At 39.6% G+C, this 21,734-nt stretch overlaps 1 protein-coding gene and 1 long non-coding RNA gene across 3 annotated transcripts; one reads left to right on the top strand and one right to left on the bottom strand.

The window, feature by feature from the left end:
- Nucleotides 1–372: 372 nt before the first annotated feature.
- LOC115172585 (uncharacterized) lies at nucleotides 373–5,561 on the bottom strand. Its single transcript, XR_003871462.1, has 3 exons — nucleotides 4,973–5,561; nucleotides 4,079–4,279; nucleotides 373–895 (listed from the first exon to the last, which is right to left on the bottom strand). It is a non-coding gene; the product is annotated as an uncharacterized LOC115172585 (long non-coding RNA).
- Nucleotides 5,562–5,949: 388 nt separating this feature from the next.
- On the top strand, nucleotides 5,950–12,356 carry LOC115172584 (homeobox protein OTX2). Of its 2 annotated transcripts, XM_029730155.1 has the most exons (4): nucleotides 5,950–6,253; nucleotides 9,273–9,488; nucleotides 9,952–10,103; nucleotides 10,481–12,356. In XM_029730155.1, the coding sequence occupies exons 2-4, from the start codon at nucleotides 9,392–9,394 to the stop codon at nucleotides 11,102–11,104; spliced, it is 873 nt and encodes a 290-aa protein (XP_029586015.1). In that variant the 5' UTR covers nucleotides 5,950–6,253; nucleotides 9,273–9,391; the 3' UTR covers nucleotides 11,105–12,356. The 2 variants fall into 2 exon arrangements, with proteins under 2 accessions (XP_029586015.1, XP_029586016.1); XM_029730156.1 differs by lacking the exon at nucleotides 5,950–6,253 and having other exon boundaries at nucleotides 9,111–9,488.
- The last annotated feature ends 9,378 nt before the right edge of the window (nucleotides 12,357–21,734 follow it).

The raw sequence follows: 21,734 nt of genomic DNA, 5'->3' as shown, positions 1-21,734 counted from the left end.
GTTCTTACTCCTTTGAACTCTGTAACGGAGAGAGGTCCAGTCTGCAGGGCAGGTTTTACCACACCAGGTTTTACCAGACACCTCAGCCTCCAGAGAGAGAGAGTGAGCTAGCCTAGCACTGGGTGGGTGGCCTTGAGAGAAAGCCTCAGAGAGAGAGAAAGAGAGTGAGAGAGAGAGAGAGAGAGAGAACGAGAGAAAGAGAGAAAGAGAGAGAGAGAGAGGAGCGAGAGAGGAGAGAAAGAGAGAGAAGAGAAAGAGAAGAGAGAGAGAGAAGAGAGAGAAAGAGAGAGAGAGAGAGAGAAAAGGAGAGAGAGAGAGAGAGAGAGAGAGAGAGAGAGAGGAGAGAGAGAGAGAGAGAGAGAGAGAGAGAGAGAGGAGAGAGAGAGAGAGAGAGAGAGAGAGAGGAGAGAGAGAGCATGTACTGTATGTAAGCCCAGGTCCACAGGATGTCTAGGAGTGGAGGAAGAGACTGCTTGACAGTTACATCAACATAGATATCTTTATTTACACACCGCTGGGGTTGGAGGATAAGTCAGCCATAATGTTACAGTCTCCTGGGTTGGTGAAAACCACAAACACTTAGTTTGAATGCAAGGGACATGATTTAAAATATATTGAATATCATTAATAATGGTAGCAACATATATCAACAATACATTTTACATAAAGTGCATTTTAATTTAAAAAATCATAGCAATCATAAGTTATATTGGAAAGCAAAACTTGCTCATACAGTAAGCTAATGAACATCAAGTCAGTGTGTCTGCTGAGAGGCATCTTTCTCCTTGTATCATTTGTCCTTGTTGGATCTCCGTGGATCTGGACTTTGCTCCGTCATGTTGATGGTCTGAAGGAGAGTGTATTTAATGGAATCCATGTGTTTGTTGCAGAGGCCCTGTGCAAACACAAGACAAACAATTACAGCACTGATGAATAGGCATGCCATATTAACACACGCACTCCCCTTCCTCACTATCCAGCTTTATAGGGGGAAAAACGATTCTATAAGATTAATACCCATAGAGTCATGACTATTACAGTGCTACCATTTTCTGAGGATTTTATAACACGATAACAGATTTACAAGATAATGTAATACAGCCAGCGAGTGAGAACACCAATACTGATACACTTGATGGTTAATATGTGAATTTTTCCATTTTCTATTTCATATTCAGCCCTAGAAATCAAGTAGGGTCTATATGAATGTAGTTAACACTGCGCTGAGAATTAAGATCGACAAACAACAGATACAACTTTTCAAGAGCATCCTTTTAAGTATTCCGCAAAGTGAGCTTGTCTAGATTATTCCATCTCTAACATTTTAGCTATGTTTTTCACCATATCACTACCCATCTGTTCACACTCAGTCGAGACGCAAGACAATGTTTCTGTAGCGAAGAAATCTAAACACCAGACAGTGGATCCTGACTAAATATGGTAGGTAACAGTTAGCAGATAGCAGAGTTCTTCAACAGCACACAGTGTGTGATTCTACAGGTTCACTATACAGTATAATGATGGTACAAATGGTAAACAGACCCATGGATTTCATTTACAACATGAATCAAATGAAAACAAACACACTACATGACGCAGGAGAGTGTACAATTTCAGCCTTCATCTCATTAGACTGTGAGAGGATGACAGTGAAAATGCCTGCTGCACCCTAACCCCAGGGGAATACTTTGAATGTGTATTGATGACCTGAAAGGTCAATGTTACATGTTACATTACGCAAAGGGTTAGCCCCTTTGCCATGAGGGAATAGCAGATAAAACAAGGTTTTCATTGAAGCCTTGTGTTATTTACACACCTTCACAGGACACTAACACATCCATCAAACCTGATGAACTCATTTCAGTACAGTTTGTGATGAACCATTCTGTTCTGCTCATCTCTCTCTCTTTCTCTCTCTCTCCTCACAAAGCCAGAGGGATGCTACATCTACAACTACATTAAATACGCTCTCCACATTTCCTTCGTCTTCATGTACGACAATTATGATTTATTTATTTTATTTTCACTTCTACTCAACATGAATTATAGTACCAATATCAATCATCATGGCATTTTTAAATCGACTACGGATCAATAACAAATTATTATGGCTTGACAATCTCAGAATCTCAGGTTTACATATAATGTGCTCTGCATAAACTACCAGAAAAAAAGTTATTCCAAGCAGTGACATGGTTATGGGCCTAATAGCATCCTGAATTAATTATATTTACATGTACAAGTACATTTTCATTTTGTTGTTATTCTTACATTATACGTGTATTATTATATTTTGTATCATGTCCAGCATAACATATTTAAGATACAATTTATACAACAGTCGCTTGAAGAAACAAATGATTGAGCATTATAAAACGAATTAAAGGGTTTAGTAGGTTCTCCTAAATGAAGTTATATCTCAATAATAATGTTCAATTATTCTTGGTTGAAGGAATGAGTTTGCAGAAGAATAGTTTAATTTGATTCGTTGTTTTTCATCATAAATTCCTGACGTGGATTGTTTATTTCATAGAAAAAAAAGGCCTTATATTATCCTATTTCAAAAAGACTGAAGGTGCTTTATGCAGTTAATTCACAGATATTAATCCTACAATACAGTAGACTGTCAACGTCTTCTCTTGATCCTGAGATGATGTCCGTTTTAAGGTGAAACAGTTTATATTGAGTTTTGACGCAGAATAAATTCGCCTTACATTCCACTAAATCAGTCATCATGCGGGATTTTAAAACGAGGAGGAACGTGATGCTACGACACAACCAAGCAATGAAGAGCAGCTTGCTTTATGTAGCCTAGCCTACTTGTGTATGTATTTCTATGTATATACAGTACGTATGTATTCGTCTGTTCTATTCTAGTCTAAAAAAGAGACGTGTGTAGAAGTGTGCATGTGAGGGAGGAAGAAAGAGAGACGGAGAGCGAGATGGAGCGAAGAGTGCACATCTGAAAATGTATAACATTTATTTTAGTTATATTTGTGCAAATATAAAACGGTGTAAATATATATATTTTATAATTGCATCATGGTGATGAATGATGATGAATGGGATTCATTTACATGAACACGAGAAGGCAACGGGGATTTAATAATCGGTTAAAAAACATTGAGGTTAAAGTGTAAAGCGGTAAGTCGTAGTGCGAATAGATGAAAAGAGGAAGAATAATAGGTATAGGTAGAGTTTGATTCATACATCCAATTTGTGGTGAATTTGGGATTTGAAATCCCGCAACTCTTAACCCCCGGGTTCACTTACCAGAGGCCCAGATAAAAGACCTCGTCCTTGTCAATTAGCCGGGAGCCAGTGGGAGCGCTGATTGCCAGAGGCGTTAACTCGTTTTCCCTTTAAACATCCTCCTTTTAAGATAGAAAGTCCCCGAGGAGGGCTGGTGTTTGAATTTAATAAATAATTTAGCAATTTAAACGGCGAGGAGCAAGCGCGATGCTACGGATAACGATATCAGGCACAATGATTTTCCACACAACACTGTAATGTATTAGGCTATTGATGCAGGTAAACAACCTCTTGTGCGTTATTCGATAGCTCTGGCTGCTCGTGTCACCTTTACGATCGGGCTATTATTTTAGTATACGTGAGTTAATAATTATAAAGGTAGCCTAAAAAACGAAATGGCATGCTGAAAAGTAGGCCTTAAAATGAGTATAGATTTCAATAGCCTAAAATTAGCACATCGCAGGGCCTTCGTAGCTTTTAATTTGCTTAATTTAAAGGCTATGTTTTATGACAATACAACATAAGAAAAAAATAACAAATGTCGTTTGTTTTTACATGACTTCTGATTTGGCCTAATAATGAAACTTGCTTCAGGTAAAGTCTTTGAATTCAAAGATAGGCCTGAGAAAAAGAGGGTCCACTTTGAAAGCTTACTTTCATAATATACGTATAAACAAATACCTATATATATTTGTTTTTTATTACTATATCCAAAAGCACCGCGGGACAATCAAATCCAAGGTTAACAATTGGAATTGGCTAATTTGCTTCAAAAACACAAATGAGGAAAATGTAGAGAAAATGTAAATACAGTATTAACAGATACCTGACAACTTGCCATGTCCCTATCCCATCCTTCAGACAGAGAACGGCTGTAGGCTGAAGAAACCCCGGTCATAAACTAGATCACATGTTGGAAAACTTTACTCCAGTCGAAATGCAAACATGACGAGTCCGGAACAGAAGATTGATAGAGAAAAAAAAAGTCTAGAAGGCGTCATCCCCGACGATTTCCATTCATCAAAGTCTGTCAAAATAAATAATATAGAGTTTTACATTAGTCAATGTTTTTGATTGCGTAAAAACACAGGTCTAACGATTCAATACTGCACTTTTGACTTAGCCTAGGCAACTCTTAAGACTGCTAGAGAGGCAACTGACGATTTATTAAACCCAGGTTCTGTCTCTGTTTACAAATCTAAATCAATATTCGAATCTGTTTGAAGTGAGCGGGTTTGTCCGTGTGCGTGTGCGTGTGCGTGTGCGTGTGTGTGTGTGTGTGTGTGTGTGTGTGTGTAGGTGTTCCTCAAAGCTCCTTAAGATGATACATTTACCAAGGCGTGCCAAACCCTCGGCATATTGTTTTGGTGCGTTTACAGGTTACATTCATTACAAGTGACGTAGGCTATTAGTTGTGGCTTGAGTCAATATCAATGAAGGAACTCAGTTAGACTTGCTGTTCTATTAACTAATCAACTATAGTACTTAGGCCTAATTGTAAAACTGAATAATAACAATAATAATATTTATTATAGAAAAAAAATTACTTATGTGATTTGGTTTTTTTTGTAGAGGGATGCCATAAAACTATTAAACCTGTTATTATGTACACATATCATACATTTTTGGGAAACAATCATTCAAAAATGTAGGCCTCTGAATAACTGAATATCCAAAAAAAGACGTTTTCATTATTCACATTAATTTAAAATAGTCATACCTTTGAGAGATAAAAACAGTTGGCGTTGATTTTCTCCTGAAGTGTAAGAGGCCGACTGAGTTCTCCAGTCAATTCAAGGGTGCAGTAAAAATGCATCCACTGAAATAAGTCGGATGTCACCAAACTCCTGCAGGGATGGTATTGTCTCTGTCGATGTGTTCCAGCCACAACAGCATGTCTTAACATGGCTGATATTTAAATCTATTAACTTTTTTTAAAAATACACCACCAGGAATTAGTATTATATCTGTAATAATATATAAGGGCCAAATCTTCGGTTAGTCCGCCTCGTGTAGTATTCCCTATACCCTGGCTGAATTTTTCTATATCAACTTGATCAGAGCAGACTGGGCGCTCTGTGGATGGGAGGACAGTTTTAAGGAAATAAGTCTCCCTAAATCCCCCCTTGCTACGCAATGGAATGTGAGAGGACCGTGTTTTAGCCTCCACTTGAAGCGCCTGCTTTTCGCCCGGACGGTTTTTGTCACCGGCCCCAGAATTGTCATGGATTCGTGGGGAATGCTCCGTGTTGTTTTTAGCTCTTGTTATAAGTCCTTATTCGTAAGGTTAAAATACTGTGGTTATGGATTTTACCTTTCCCACTGATTAGAACCATTTATTAACCGTGGGGGTAGTTTCATATTTACCATAATTGGGAACAGTTTATATGAATATAGTTCTAACTTCAGTGTGCTAAATATAAATAGACTTCAAATGTGATCATGTCAATTGTGATGGTTAAATGTGCTCCGTCCATTAACCACTCAAATGAGTCTTGATGCAGGGACACAATTGCTCCTGTACATTTGCTAAGATTTCCAGCCCTGCGAGTTTGAGGTTTTATTATTAATTTACCCTCAGTTCAGGGATGAAATGTTGTCAGTCGCCCCTTCGCTGCCATTGGCTGAGGAGTTTGCGTCAAAGCGTAGCTGGCGACATTTGCTTCTCAGCAAATCTCCCCGCGAGAGAGAGAGACAGACCCCAGCTTCGAGTCCTCCAGACGTTCTCATTGGCCAGCCCTCTCTACAAATCCAACTCCAGCAACTTCCCCAGAACAGACTAACAAATCATAACCGCATGTATTTCACCATCATAAACACTTTTGCACTATCCCTTACATTGGTGCAAGTGTTGAAGATGAAAGTTGTGTCGGTATTTTTATTCGAATATATCCAAAGCGACAGTTACTTTTGATTGTTTACATTACAGGATTTCGAGAGAGCTATTTTATTCAAGGAAAGAACTGGACAAAGAACATTCTACTCCGGACCACCATCGAGAGTAAGTTGCTATATATTATTATTATTTTTATTATTATTATTATTATTATTAGACTATTATTATAGCCTACCATTATATGTATAGGAGTCGTAATTGTTGTACAACAGAAGGATGTATTGGCTAACTATTAGCCTATACGCTATACAGACAACATCCCACAGCAGAAATATATATCAATAAAATAAAATTAACAACATAACAATACAATTCATTAAATAGTGTATTAGGCCCTATTAGGTCACTGTGTTTGGACAACAATGTATGGTCAATTAGCACCTTGCTTAACCTGGAGAAAGAGAGAAACGTCCTGACACATGTTAATCGAATGATAGAACAAAACTCATTAGTCCATTGAACACTCGGGTGTGTATTGTGTATGGAACTTCCATTTTAGCCTGAAGCCTACTGTAGGACACTGGAAAACAGTTTTATGACACCGTTTCTGTCCTAAATGTGACAATGAATTCTGTAGTTTTAAAACTCGGCGCTAGTTTGTAGCTACATTTAATTCAATCCAAATAAGGCTAATAATTTCAGCCGTAATTTTGTCTTCAACATAAATATTGTCTTGGAGTAATTTGAATAGATAATGTTTTTTCAACACTTTCGATTACTTTCTTCAATCTGAATGCATTCCAGTGAATGTTCTCAGTTGGTGTGAAAATACATGCAGACAAAGGGCGATAATTGAGGAGGCGTGTAGTGAACCCTCTTTCCGCCTGTACAACACCTCCCTCCCCTACCGTCCTATATGGAACGGCCAGTCGTGACAGGGCACGCGGGAGGGTCCTGGCAATTCTCGGAAATATAGCCTAACATCTCAAACATTTTGCTATTTTTATTAGCGTATGAGCTGTTTGCTTTGGTTTATGCAAATTACGCTTGACCTACAGCTTCAAAAACAAATGGCCCAGATTTGCAATAAAAATCGTTTTATTTGTTAGAGGGACAGGTGTGTTTGTCCGTAAAAAAAAAAGTCTTACATATAAAATAATCCAATTCCCATTCTAAAATGGAATATTTTCTAACACTTTAATATCGATTGAGTAGCCTAAAAAACACTATCTGGAAATGTGATAGCCTAATGTTTCTTTAAAAATATAGCCTATAGGCTATTATTTAGCATAGTCCTGTATATTGATTTGTTTCCATTAGGCTATCCATATGTCTAACTACAACGAAAAACGTCTTATGAGCTTATGGATATTAAATGAAAGAGAAGAACCTGTGTTATTTTCTTCAGACTACAAAAGTATTATTATTATGACTGAATGCAGTGCAGAGTTGAGGATAGCGTCCTGTAATTAGGCTGCGCGTGCCACCCGGATTATCTCGTTAATTCATCAACATAAACATTTATCATAATTAATTCTTGGACAGGGTAATTATTATTGAGCGGGTGTGCAACTGGTAGACGAAGTCTGTTTTAAGTGTGACAGATTGAGTGGAGGAAAAAAACCGTTGGATGGATATTAAAAAATGCCACTCCGGTCGAATAATCAAGAGACACAGGGGAGGGAGAGGAGGGGGGAGGGGGTTACCATAAATGTTATTTAAACCAGTTCTCCAGGTTGAAATATTCCAATAGTATAGAATTGTTCAATCTTTATGAAGATACTCCTGGAAATTTGTTGTTAACCTCTCTTTAAATAAGACATATTTAAAGTAATTTTTTCCCCACAACCATGGCGCTTGCAACGCCAGGGTTGGGGATTCAATTTCTGCGGGGGACCAGAACGAAAAAAGTATGAAAATGAATGCACTCACTACTGTAAGACTCTCTGGATAAGAGCGTCTGCCAAATTACTAAAATGTAAATGTCCATGCTCTATAGGCTACCTAAAATAAGACAGTGCATAGCCTACTATCAAATACATTCAAGTTCGTCCTATGCTGTGTCATTAGTCAGTTCAACAACTGAATATTTCCGCGAGTAATATACTTTTTTGATTGATTCATAACCAATGTCAATAAATCATTAATGAAGCATGTATTTACCAATAAATTACATTATTTAGGCCAATTATAAGGAACTAGGCCTATATACTCCAGGCCCTTCATGAATCATCTACATTGTCTAAATAGTTTACTTTATAGCAGTTTGATTGGCAGGGCTGATGTTTCCTACAGCCCAAGGCTGAGGGTTTTTTAATGGGTTTTAACACCTTAAATTAGTCAAGAGGCGTTTTGACAGTGGGAGATAGGGGGAGGGAGTTAGCCTATAACTGCTAATAGGGTTGGTTGCCTGTTTGGTTAACTCAAGTCCCCTAAGCGTGGGCCTCGTTATTAAAACATTTCGATTGCCTTCTGAACGTAATTCAACCTTGTAAATCTAATTACAGCAAGCAATTAATTAGGATGGAAATTGAGAAGAACCTATTGGGCACAGTCGAGTTCTCTACTAGTTTTAAATTGTTAGCTGAAGTAGCCTTATTTTTTCACATTTGAATGGCATCCTATTCACGTTTACAGCGATTACTGGTGCGGACAAAACCAAGAGGCAGGGTGAAAAGCTTGGCCTAGTGAAATGGCTACAGTACAAAATGGGCCCGATAAGTTGACTGCATTGTTAGCTACTTTTCGCCAAAGGGGTTTTTGTTATCAGTCTCATTTATCGGGCCTACAGTGTCTTTGTCTCGGCAAATGGCCCCCAATCAATTGCCTTATATTTGAGACAATTAGCTGGGCTCTATGTAAATGATGATCCTTGCTGCGTCCCAATGTGTGTGCATTTGAGCGACTGTGTTTTGTTCTTTGAGAGTACTTGTTGCAATTAAGAATGTTGCTTTTTTGGCCTGGGGGGTTGGAGGGGGGAGGGGGGGGGGGGAGGAACGTTTGTCAAGATGAGCCACGCTCTCTTGAAGAGGACAGCTGGGGCTCTGGGACTGTTTTAAGAGCACACTGCGGTTGGATAGGGTTTATTGCCAACTAATCACAGCGCTGAGTCCATCAAATGCTATTTAAACTGGATGCAACTTGCTTTGCTCAATTTCTTCTCTTTTTATGATTTTTGGAATAGGCATTCAGCGGCAAAGTCGAGACCTCGAGAAAAAGAACCAATAAACAACCAAGGACATCTACGGGCCTTACCCAGTTTTCAACATTTTCTCCAACTTTACCCCCCAGTCCAACATTAGCATGATGTCGTATCTCAAGCAACCACCTTACACAGTCAATGGACTGAGCTTAACGACCTCCGGAATGGACCTTCTGCATCCATCCGTGGGCTACCCAGGTAAGTTCCAGCACTTTTTACGCTTGTGCATGGATGCTTTAATAATTTATGTCCACTCTTCATTTGATTAGATTTTCCAATTAGGGTCAAATCACGTAAAGCCATCGTGGATATAATGCGTCTGGTTACGGATTTATATCTAAAACATGCTTTTTAACACCAAGGGATTCATGTTAATAAAGCATTATCATAATGCTGAAATGAGGCAAGACATCAACTAAATGTTGCATTCTGTTGTACTGACTTGAAAATTCTTATTTCACTAAATGTTTGTAAAATGTCCTTGGTCCTGAATTCGTCTTAGCCCTGCATAGCAAATACATGTTAAACAATGTTGTTATAAGTTACACTTAAAAGTGAATACATTCACAGTTGTGTCTCAATATCCCTACTTTATATTCTGATAATCTTATGTGGGTAGAATTAACATTTTTAGTTATGTGCATATGTTTATTTTTAACAGCGACGCCCCGCAAGCAGAGACGAGAAAGGACGACTTTCACACGCGCCCAACTTGACGTTTTAGAGGCACTGTTCGGCAAAACTCGATATCCTGATATATTCATGCGCGAGGAGGTAGCACTGAAAATCAATCTGCCAGAGTCTCGTGTACAGGTGAGTGTTGACACAGGCACAAATACTCCCTATCGCTGAATAATACATATCCGCTGTTTATGGCAACTCAAACGAGAAGAGACAGATGGCCATAACAGTAACTGGCATGGCATTCATAAAGAGAAGCTTTCAAAAACGAATAGAACTACTACTCAGACTACGTTTACTGTGTCAAGCAGTGCTTTTCAACATCAGTATAATAACACATCTCCAAAGTGAATGATCAACACAACACACATTTTCTAAATGATCTGGTTCACACGTAAAAGCCTATTTGCGTCACATTTTGGAAATGTGACGCAAATAGGCTTTTACGTGTGAACCTTTCCTTACCGTTTTGGTGATTAATTGTGTTTGCTATTTTGTGTTTATTTTAGGTTTGGTTTAAGAACCGAAGGGCAAAGTGCCGCCAGCAACAACAGCAGCAGCAGAACGGGGGGCAGAACAAGGTGCGACCAGCCAAAAAGAAGAGTTCTCCAGCCAGAGAAGCGAGCTCTGAGAGCGGGGCGAGTGGCCAGTTCACACCGCCCTCAAGTACTACTTCAGTCCCTTCCATATCAACCAGCACCGCACCGGTATCTATTTGGAGTCCAGCTTCCATCTCTCCACTGGCTGACCCTCTTTCTACATCCTCCTCCTGCATGCAAAGATCCTACCCAATGACCTACACACAGGCCTCGGGATACAGCCAAGGCTATGCCGGATCAACGTCATACTTCGGCGGAATGGACTGCGGTTCTTACCTTACACCCATGCACCACCAGTTGTCTGGCCCCGGGACGACACTCAGTCCTATGAGCACCAACGCCGTCACAAGCCATCTGAACCAGTCCCCTGCATCCCTCTCCACTCAGGGCTACGGAGCCTCGGGGCTAGGCTTCAACTCCACCGCGGACTGCTTGGATTATAAAGACCAAGCGGCATCCTGGAAGCTGAACTTCAATGCCGATTGCTTGGATTATAAAGATCAGACTTCATCGTGGAAATTCCAAGTCCTGTGAAAAGAACAATATGGCTATGTAAACTATTCAAACGAAGATAATGATGATAAATCAAACATATAGCCCTGCCATCCTTCAATAAGATATATCCGTAAAAGACTGATTATTCGTGTCGCCGGTAAGGAACTTCGAGAGAGAAAGAGAGGGGGGGGCGACTCTCGGTAGCGGCTCGTGTTGTTGGCATGAAGTTTGGCCCTGTCCAGCAGAGGAGAAGTTATAATTTATTTTAGCACTGGCAAAGATATTTTATTTTCATTAACCTCACAGGTTGAAGCCATCTCATCTGTCTGTCAGTGTGTACCTCTATGCTAACAGTACAGCACCTGTTGGTTAATTGAAGGAAAACTTGGAGTCGACTCGTAGTAATTTATGGTACATCACAGCCACGAACAAATCCTTACCCAAGAACAACATTGCTAGAGGAGCCAATCTTTTGGTTAAGTGCTTGGGATGGACAGGCTTCATTTAAGCCTCTTACAACTTGCCGACCTATTGGCGGAGGAACACTTTGACCAGGAATGTTGTGTGGACTGCGCTCCCCCGAGGCGACACGGATTGACTACTTTATTTAAGAAAAAGTGTTTATAAGGAATCAAAATGTAGTTTCTAAGAGACAATCAGTGTGTGTCTTATATAAATGGTACATATGTGTTTGTTTTTTAAATCTGTGCTAGCCTTCGAAACTGTGATCTGTTGTATTGTATGCAATTTGAGCTCCCTCGCATCAGCGATGACTCTCTGCTGTGATTTGAATAGATTTGTAACTTTTTGAACAACAAGAAAATAATGGATAATGGTTAAATAATGATTATTGCAAGAGATAACCTGACTGTCCAAACACAGGGTAGAACATCTGAGGGGATACTGGAAAAGAAACTCGATTGCTGAGACCTCTCTGGACAGCCTAGCGCGTCCCTATCCATTGATCACTCACGTTGATTGTGGATCCCTAACATGGCTCCAAAAATGGTGTGACCCCACCGCTGAACAGACATAAATAAAGGTCCTGAGATCAGACCCCCACATTTATCAATGAACTAAATATGGATTCACTATTGACTGTGTGTGTGTGTGTGTGTGTGTGTGTGTGTTGATACATATTTATGTATTTTACAACGTCATCCATGGACAAAAGATATAGATTAAACGCTGTGGAAGTAGGTTTATATGTATGTTCCCTCACCTTGAATCGAACAAATAAATATTCATAGGAAGAGCCATAATACTATTTATTGGATGAATTGACAGAGAATGCACGTTGGAAATGTTTATTGCAAAATACTGATTTAACTTCAGCCTTTCAAGCAAAAAGTCAAGCAAAATATTGGTAGCCAAGATATATTGCAGGAGGCCTATGCCATGATATTATTTTACCCCAGATTACGATATTTTCTAAACGAAATTAATGAACGAATTGAATTGAGGTGTGTTAATTAGGTCTGTAATCACTATCTTAGTAAGCAATCATTAGCCACACTTGGCCGTTCAATATCCTCCAATCCGCCTCAAACGGTCAACACGCAGCCTACTGTCTACATTGACCGTTATAATAATAAATAAAACATTTTGCTGGTGTTTCAGTCATACATTGGATAAATAATACCAGAGTAGGTCTATTTCAAATCATACAATAGTTGTTGCTCTTTTCTTTGTCAAGCCCACAGACACAAAACATGGATTTGACTCTTCCACGTTAAAACCAACACAAATAGGCTACGATGACAGTGAACAGCCCTGCGTCGTTTATTTTTGCTATACAAAATAAGAGTTTAGGGCCTATGTATTTCTGCAACAGCCAGGGTATAGCACATGTTTTATATGTTGCTTTTTCTTAGTTTCCGGTCCCTCATTTCACATAGTCTCAGCGACAGGAATGTGCTTCTTGGGAAAGTAGTGTTAATCCTGGCCTCAAAGAGAAACTAATCCCAATATTTTACTAGCGGGGTTTCTTTAGGGCACAGTCATTCAAGGACCGCCGCATGCTTCTGCCCAACCCTGCATTCCAAAAGCTGGCCTACCGTACCAGTCCGTTTACAGCAGCCTCTCTACAAACACACTTTGACTGAGTTTTTGTTCAACTCATGGATTGACTCGATCTCTACAAAAATAATGAGGTTATAGCAACGATTCATGCCACTTAGTAATAATATGGATGTATTTTAAGAACCTCTAATTGCAGATTGCTAAACTGAAGCTGCAGATATTCTGCAAACTTTTTCCGAAATCAATTAAAAGGCAACAAAAGATGTCTGATTAGTTAAGTTAATCAAATATAATGAAACGCAGCTCTCTGGAAAGTTCCACTACGACTCGTCATTGCACAAAGTTTCAAGCTTGCCTTGATAGTAAAACATTTTTTTTAATAATCTGATTTAGGGGGTGCAAGGTTTGAGAACAATTGGCAGGCCGGAGTCCTCTGGAGCTGAATGGAGAACTTCTACAAAACTACATCTGGCGAAGGCAAAGAAAGTGGGCGGGGAAAGGGTTTTACCGTCGGCTCAGGGTTATTTTTGAAAGTCTTACTCTGAGCATTTAACGTTATTGTGAGTTGACTGAGGCAAAGTCAGACAGGCAATCGAATCTGTAATTACTCCATGCCTATGCAGTAATTGTTAGAAGTCGAACATTCAATTAGCATCCTTGACATTGCCAATAATCTCTCTTTCATTCGAGTCCTCAGTAAAGGAAACACACTAATTAAAAACCGGGTTTGAAATAATTGAACCATTAAAAAGAGGGCTAAAGATTTGGATTTCATTCTTTTTATTCCATTTTATCCCTTAGTTCAGAAAAAGTGGTGACTGAACCGTGTGTGCCTGTGTGTGTGCGCGCATGCGTGTTGGTGTTCGTGTGTGTAATGTAAATCATCATTATTATCAGCTAAAATAGATGGTTAGTTTAGATGTAAGTGAAAGTTCAGTTGAATCAACCTAAAGGTCTAGTTGAGTGCAAGAAGCCTAGTAATTGTACAAAAAAATATAATAAAAAATAGCAACAAAAAAACGTATATGTAACAATAAACAATGAAACAATAATCATTCTAATGTAAACAATAGATGCAGTTGTCTGTGGCATGCATGTTAAAGAGACTGCGTCTCCTCGTGCAGTGTCAACAACAACTGGCCTCTGCCCTCCAGACTGTACAATGTGTTTCCATGTTTGAAATTGAAGGTCACTTGTAGAAAGATTTTTATAACAACGGACAACTTTCGGTCGGTTATAAGCATTTGGTTTGACCATAAATGATCAGTGTTCATAAGGGGAAATCCCAAATATAAGCGCACGTAATTTGGATATGTGTGTAAAGTGTGGAATTAATTTTAGGCGCGGGAAATAATGATTCGGATTGGGCCCTAGCGCACAGAGCCTGGTTCCGCTCTAGGTTTCGTCACTGTTTGCTCTTTAGGGTTTTAGCCTGTGTTTCTGTATAATCACTTTGTGACAACTGCTGATGTAAAAATGGCTTTATAAATACATTTGATTGATTCACAGCACATAAGCTATTCATGAGAGATTCTAATGGAAAATAACAAAAATCAACTAACTCATACAATCCAATAAAAATCCTTTGTAATTAGGGTTAACATAAGTTAAATAACAACATGTATACTATCTATGAATGCTCATACTCAACAAATATTATTTTAGAGGTCAAATAGGCTGCTAAATAACTGTAAGACCAGGCTGGGCTGTAGCTGGGCTGTGGTTGGGCTGTGGTTGGGCTGGGCTGTAGCTGGCTGGCTGGTCAGACAGTGTAGTACAGTAGGGTTGACATATTCAGTTGAGGAGCAACTCTAAGCAGGGAAACGTTACGCACAACTTTACGCACATGCACAACATGGTGATAACTGATGATAACAATACAAATAATAGACCCAATGAGAATAATAATAACAATGCTAAAAATAATACAAATGAATTATACTAAGAAGAGAAAATCACAACCATCACCATCATCTAAAGCTTTTTCAGCCAACTGTCCCCTTTTCTTTTTATGTCAGATGGTCCAACACCATCCGTAGACAATTGCTTTCATTTTTGGTGCAATTCTCATTTCTGGATTAGGTTTAAAATACAGGATTCAATCTTGCTATGTGACATGCTTGTGCAGAACACCCATTGCATTTGTAGACCTATCATTAAAATAAATTAGCCACTAACTATCCATGTGTTCCTCCATATGAAGGATGTGATTTATTTGCCTTCCTAATGTGTTTAATCATCGAGGTCTAAGGAAGACGCAGGATAAATCATTCACCTAAACAATGCACTAATAATCAGGTCTTGTTGATAAGTGCAGTGACATTCTGAGAGACACAACAGGCTCACTGAGGGTTATAACTTTTGAATCTGATATTTTACGCGTGCACAAGTGACGGTGAGATTAGATGCCAGGTGCGCATACCCCGTATTGAAGACCCCATTCCTACAGTCAGACTCGGAGTTTTAATCAAAAGCAAGCCGCACTGAAGAGCATATGGGACAGGCAGACGCTGCATTAATCCCTCCGATCTTTTGTTAACATCACAACAATAGCCTGCACTTAGCCTACAGCACTCCTGGTCCTGCCAGCCATGCACTGCATCACCATAACCACCGTCGGGAAGGCCCACTCCCAAGTACTCACTGGAGACGCCCGGATGCAACCTGCGCAAGACGCGTGAGTGGCCCGCGTGAAGTTGGGAAAATGTTTACAAGCCCTAAAACGCATTCCCAGATTATTACCTCAGAGTAAGTGAACATGATCTCTGATTACAGGCTACGAGGCCATCGACTGACGCTTCAACAAAGAACCAGGTGATGAGCACCTTCTAGACAGGATGAACTATTATTGAACATTCATTCATAAAAGAAATAAAAACGGCAATATCCAAATGTAAATGTGTATTATTAATATAATTAATGATAGCGTACTATGTATAGGGCTATTGGTAGTTTATTAGAAGTCAAGTCAACCGTTATCGGTTGATAACGATTCAGGAATGAGGACCACGATAATGAGTTTACATTTATGACAACCGCGTCCACTATTGTGCTGGCAATGACAATTATTGCTATATTCTTTTGGTTGAACTTTTTCATATATCAGACGATATACCGTTTAGGAAGGACATTATATTTCAGACAGATTTATTTAGGCAAGAACATGGTCTGGAAAGTGGGAGTAGGCTAATGTGTGCATCTTGAGAAAACATACCCTGTCCCTAATTCCAAAGGTTGGCAAGCAACAGCTTAAAATAACCATCCTGCAAAAATAGTATGCAAAAGCCTTTCTCATTATCAGTTCGAAAAGCTTCAATTTGTTCCCCTTTTCTTTTGTCCTTTCCTGCAGTCTGGGTATGGATACAAATCCTCTATGGCTTGGAACATATATACTGTCGAGAAATACTGCATATATGACTACATGTAAACAAAACACCCATCATTTACTTCGAGCAATGAAAAACTGGCACACTATCCATATGCTACACATGCAGACCTCTCAAATTACAGATTTGGGAAAAAAATATATATAATTATAAGACACTCAACCAATCATGATGAGATTTGTGCAGAATTCGACTTGAACCATCAATGAGACCTTTTGGCAAATGTTTAATGATTCAAGAAAAATTGAAAAAAAGATGAATGGTGTTAGGGAGAGTCGTTGGTGTTAGAGTGAGTCGTTGGTGTCAGGGATAGTCGTTGGTGTCAGGGTGAGTCGTTGGTGTTAGGGAGAGTCGTTGGTGTTTGAGTGAGTCGTTGGTGTTAGGGTGAGTCGTTGGTGTCAGGGAGAGTCGTTGGTGTCAGGTGGAGTCGTTGGTGTCAGGTGGAGTCGTTGGTGTCAGGTGGAGTCGTTGGTGTTTGAGTGAGTCGTTGGTGTTAGGGAGAGTCGTTGGTGTCAGGGAGAGTCGTTGGTGTTTGAGTGAGTCGTTGGTGTTTGAGTGAGTCGTTGGTGTTAGAGTGAGTCGTTGGTGTTAGAGTGAGTCGTTGGTGTTAGGGGGGGTCGTTGGTGTTAGGGAGAGTTGTTGGTGTTAGGGCGAATCGTTGGTGTTAGAGTAAGTCGTTGGTGTTAGGAGGAGTCGTTGGTGTTAGAGTGAGTCGTTGGTGTTTGAGTGAGTCGTTGGTGTTAGAGTGAGTCGTTGGTGTTAGGGAGAGTCGTTGGTGTTAGAGTCAGTCGTTGGTGTTAGAGTGAGTCGTTGGTGTTAGGGTGAGTCGTTGGTGTTAGTGGGAGTCGTTGGTGTTAGGGTGAGTCGTTGGTGTTAGGGGGGGTCGTTGGTGTTAGGGAGAGTCGTTGGTGTTAGGGTGAGTCGTTGGTGTTAGGGGGGTTGTTGGTGTTAGAGTGAGTCGTTGGTGTTAGAGTGAGTCGTTGGTGTTAGAGGGAGAGTCGTTGGTGTTAGGGAGAGTCGTTGGTGTTAGGGAGAGTCGTTGGTGTTAGAGTGAGTCGTTGGTGTTAGGGAGGGTCGTTGGTGTTGGGGGAGTCGTTGGTGTTAGAGTGAGTCGTTGGTTAGGGGGAGTCGTTGGTGTTAGGGAGAGTCGTTGGTTAGGGGGAGTCGTTGGTGTTAGGGAGAGTCGTTGGTTAGGGGGAGTCGTTGGTGTTAGGAGGAGTCGTTGGTTAGGGGGAGTCGTTGATTAGGGGGAGTCGTTGGTTAGGGATGGTCATTGATCAGCCTACTGTTAGTGTTACTGTTTTTTCTTTATAAAATGCAGTTCACCGTATCTGACTGATTTGCTTATCCACAGATAATAACATATTAGGCTATTATTACTAGGCTTCTGCTACTACTACAACTATTACTACTACAACTATTACTACTACTACTATTACTACTACTACTACTACTACTACTACTACTACTATTATTACTACTACTACTACTATTACTATTACTATTACTATTACTACTACTACTACTAAAGTACAATAATAATAATAATATCAAACATTAATTCAGCACTATCCCTCTTATCCAGGCTCAGCAAACACAGCCCTATATTTTCTGAATTACTTATTTAAGTTTGTAACATCATCAATGAATTTGATAATCTTGCCAAAGATTAAATTAAAAGGGTTTTGTACCCATAATAACAGATTTAGATGTTTTAAAATGAAATCTAACGGGATTGGAGTAAGCCACTAAAAAGCATGTGATTTTAATTTGTCCGACTGCTCACACAAATCCGTGGATTTCCAGAGATCTGAAACTGATAATAGTACAGCAGGACTAGTTGGAGGTCTGATAAAGCAGAAGACCACACATTCTTTCCACATAGGCCTACTGTAACATATCGCTCATGCCTGGTTATAAGCTACAATTAATACTTTTTACGGAGCAAACCAAGGTTTTTGACTCATTTGCTTGACAACAGGCTTATTCCAACTTGTAACATGTATCAAAAAATGTGATATTCATTTGAACGATCAAAATAGTTTCAGAGATTAAGGATGCATACTAACACATATTCCATTGAGGTCCAAAAGGCAGATCAAAAAGTGAAAAATAATATTTGCTAGCTGTAGCTAATAATATCTATGTGCAAATCAATAACAAATGTTGTATTCCTCTCTGAACAGTTGCTGGGTTGCAGCACTATTTCACTAAATACTACATGGTTTGTTAAGTCATTAAAAACTGATAACATTTCTTCACAGCCTATTGTTGTCAGGGGCCAGTAAGTTTCTTACCCTGCTTGTCTTCTGTCCCCTCACAGAAGATGAATATGGAAGTTTATCGGGCCAATTGCTAGGGCCTTTTCAAGGCGGTGTTTGTCATTAGAACATGATGTAGCCTCGACCTACTTGTATGATAGGTGGGTTTGAAGGGGGGGGGGGGGGGGGGTAGCGTGATCCATTACATTAGGTAGAATCATATTTTGTTGGAAAACTCAACACCATAAGATGATTACAGGATCTCAGCATATGTTATAATAAAACCACATGTTATTATGTATATTGGTCAAGTTAATACCTAGTTAGTTAATGTCTACCTAGTTAGAACTAAACATGGAGTCCATGTAGGACCAGGGATTTAACAGCTCTTGGATTAAGAGAGCATTCCATGATAGGAAACATCTATCAACCCCCCATTTGACTAACAAACCATAAATAAAAAATCTTCTTAAGAGACAAATGGAAATACTTTTATGGTGGATTACATGTATCTAATGTCCTAGACGCAGCGGCTTGATGGGGACTAAAGTGCTCGAAATGAGGTGGAATGCGAAATGATAATCGCCTGATCAACAAATATTCCCAGAACTGACACCCCTAATGGTCGTTGGTGTGGCCACAAGCCATATAATAATATGATTTAACTGTAGACATCAGCTGTGTTTGGAAAAGTCATGCGAAATTCATATTATCCTCCACATATGTTCTCTAATCCTAGAAATCTATAGCCAAATTTGTGAACATTTTGAGTGAAACGTCACTTAGGCCTATATAAAAGTGTATAGGCCTACCTATGCATCATCCATCAATCAACTCGACAGGGAAACTAGAGAAAAATGGTGATGCAGACTATATCCAACGCATGAAGGCTTTGATCTAAACAAACATAAGAAAACAGATTCATGATTTGATGCTGGATGACTCACCACTACACTCTCACCCAAAGCGTGTTCCAGTGAGCGAGGCACTTCTCTCTCCCACATGATCCCACTGAGACACCTCATTATGGCAATTAGGCAGGTGCACGCGATGAGGCCTCTGATAATTAAGGCTACACCTTTCTAACGAACTCTCGGCAGCTCTTAATCTCCAGCAAACAAGATACCCTTGTGTGAAAGTGTACAAGGAACCAGAAATTAATTAGGTGAAACCAACAGATTACAGTTGCGAGACCCCCCTAGATGGACAGCGGTTAGTAACAAGACTAGTAGTTGGGAATGGGATGAGGTCAATGAGAGCACCCCGACAGACAGCACTACCGCTCCTTTTTATTTCATTTTTTTCCATTAAGTGTTATACATCAATGAACTGTTTCGAGTTGTCATCCAGACAGAGTCTAAGCCTTTTTGAAGTCATGGCGCACAACTATGCACCCAACGTGCTTTGAATATCTATTATGGGGAGCGAAAGCATAACTTTTTTCACTGAAATTCTAGAACACCAATACTTATCCACTTTTCCACTCAGATCAGAGCCTTTTCACTTATTCTTTGCTTCAAGATGAAAATCTCATATTCACTGAGAGGTTATTGTTATCAATGTGGGCACATGATAAGGGAAAGGAAAGGACTTGCTGTCCTCCAAGCCCCTCTCACTGTTATTCAACTCTGTTTCTTGTTCTGTAGGCCTACTTCATAAGACGTCCACAAAGGCTCAGATTGCATCGAATTGTTAGGAGAAAAGGTGACTGAGCCTTCACTGGACCACCTCATTATCTTGATCAAAGGCAGGAGAAATCTGATCCCTCATTCAAGGTTGCATTGTGTTCTTCGTGGTGTAGGGGGTAAGTTACCCAAAGCACTGTTCCAAGGCCAGTTTCACTGTTTACTTCTCATTGGTTGAGAGAGAATTCATGGGTTGCACCTCTATCACTTGGTCGCAATTTTTGGCACTCTCCCCTCAATCTTAGCTAGCTAGGTAAAGTTATACTGCATCTGGAGACATCACAATGATGACAAAAGCTTGTCCTACTAATTACTCCTTCTTTGCAACCTGGACTCAGGGGTAGACATTACATAGTAAATGTAAAATCGCAACACCAATTAGTATAATATGTTACGTTTCATATGGTATGTATTAATTTGCAGATGTCCATCATCCATTTTGTATGTCACGAATTTTGTACAATATATTACAAATTTGCTAAATGTATGATATGTATGAATTCCAATTTGTTGTGGCTAACATTAGCTAGGTGGCTAATGTGAGCTAGGCTAGGGGCTAAGGGTTAGGAGTTAGGTTAACTTCACTAGGGTAGGGGGCAGCATTCGGAATTTTGGATGAAAAGCATGCCCAAAGTAAACTGCCTGCTACTCAGGGCCAGAAGCTAGGATATGCATATAATTGGTAGATTTGGATAGGAAACTCTCTAAAGTTTCCAAAACGGTTAAAATAATGTCCGTGCGTATAACAGAACTGATATGGCAGGCAAAAACCTGAGGAAAATCCATCCAGGAAGTGCTATTATTTGAAATGGCTATTATTTTGAAAGCTTATCCACCATACAAAGACTTATGACCCAGTTCAGGGTCCCTATGGCTTCCACTACATGTGGCCAGTCTTTAGGCATTGTTTTAGGCTTTTACTCTGAAAAATGAGGGAGAAACACCACTTTCAATGAGAGGACAGTGGAAATTTCCAGACATGAGTCCTGCGTGTGACCAGGAGTGTGCCTTTCTTGTTTTTCCTTTTCTATTGACGAAACTATTGTCCGGTTGAAATATGATCAATTATTTATGACAAAAACAACCTGAGGCTAGATTATAAACATCGTTTGACATGTTTCTATAAACTTTTATGGTACTTTTTTGATTTTTCATCTGCCTGCTGTGACCGCGCTTTGTTCCAATGGATTACTAAACAAAACGCACCAACAAAACTGAGGTTTTTGAATATAAAGAGGGACTGTATCGAACAAAACAAACATTTATTGTGTAACATGGAGTCTTGGGAGTGCAACCATATGAAGATCATCAAAGG

The sequence above is a fragment of the Salmo trutta genome, chromosome 33 (assembly GCF_901001165.1).
Source record: "Salmo trutta chromosome 33, fSalTru1.1, whole genome shotgun sequence".
Classification (NCBI taxonomy): domain Eukaryota; kingdom Metazoa; phylum Chordata; class Actinopteri; order Salmoniformes; family Salmonidae; genus Salmo; species Salmo trutta.
The sequence above is the reverse complement of the archived record's forward strand: the minus strand, read 5'-3'. Positions and strand labels throughout refer to the sequence as shown.

Bases quoted from the DNA above. Each gene is read 5' to 3' on its own strand.
- LOC115172584 (XM_029730155.1), top strand. From the start codon at position 9,392: ATGATGTCGTATCTCAAGCAACCACCTTACACAGTCAATGGACTGAGC. The intron at 9,489-9,951 runs GTAAGTTCCAGC...TATTTTTAACAG, and splicing joins TCCATCCGTGGGCTACCCAG to CGACGCCCCGCAAGCAGAGA. The intron at 10,104-10,480 runs GTGAGTGTTGAC...TGTTTATTTTAG, and splicing joins TGCCAGAGTCTCGTGTACAG to GTTTGGTTTAAGAACCGAAG.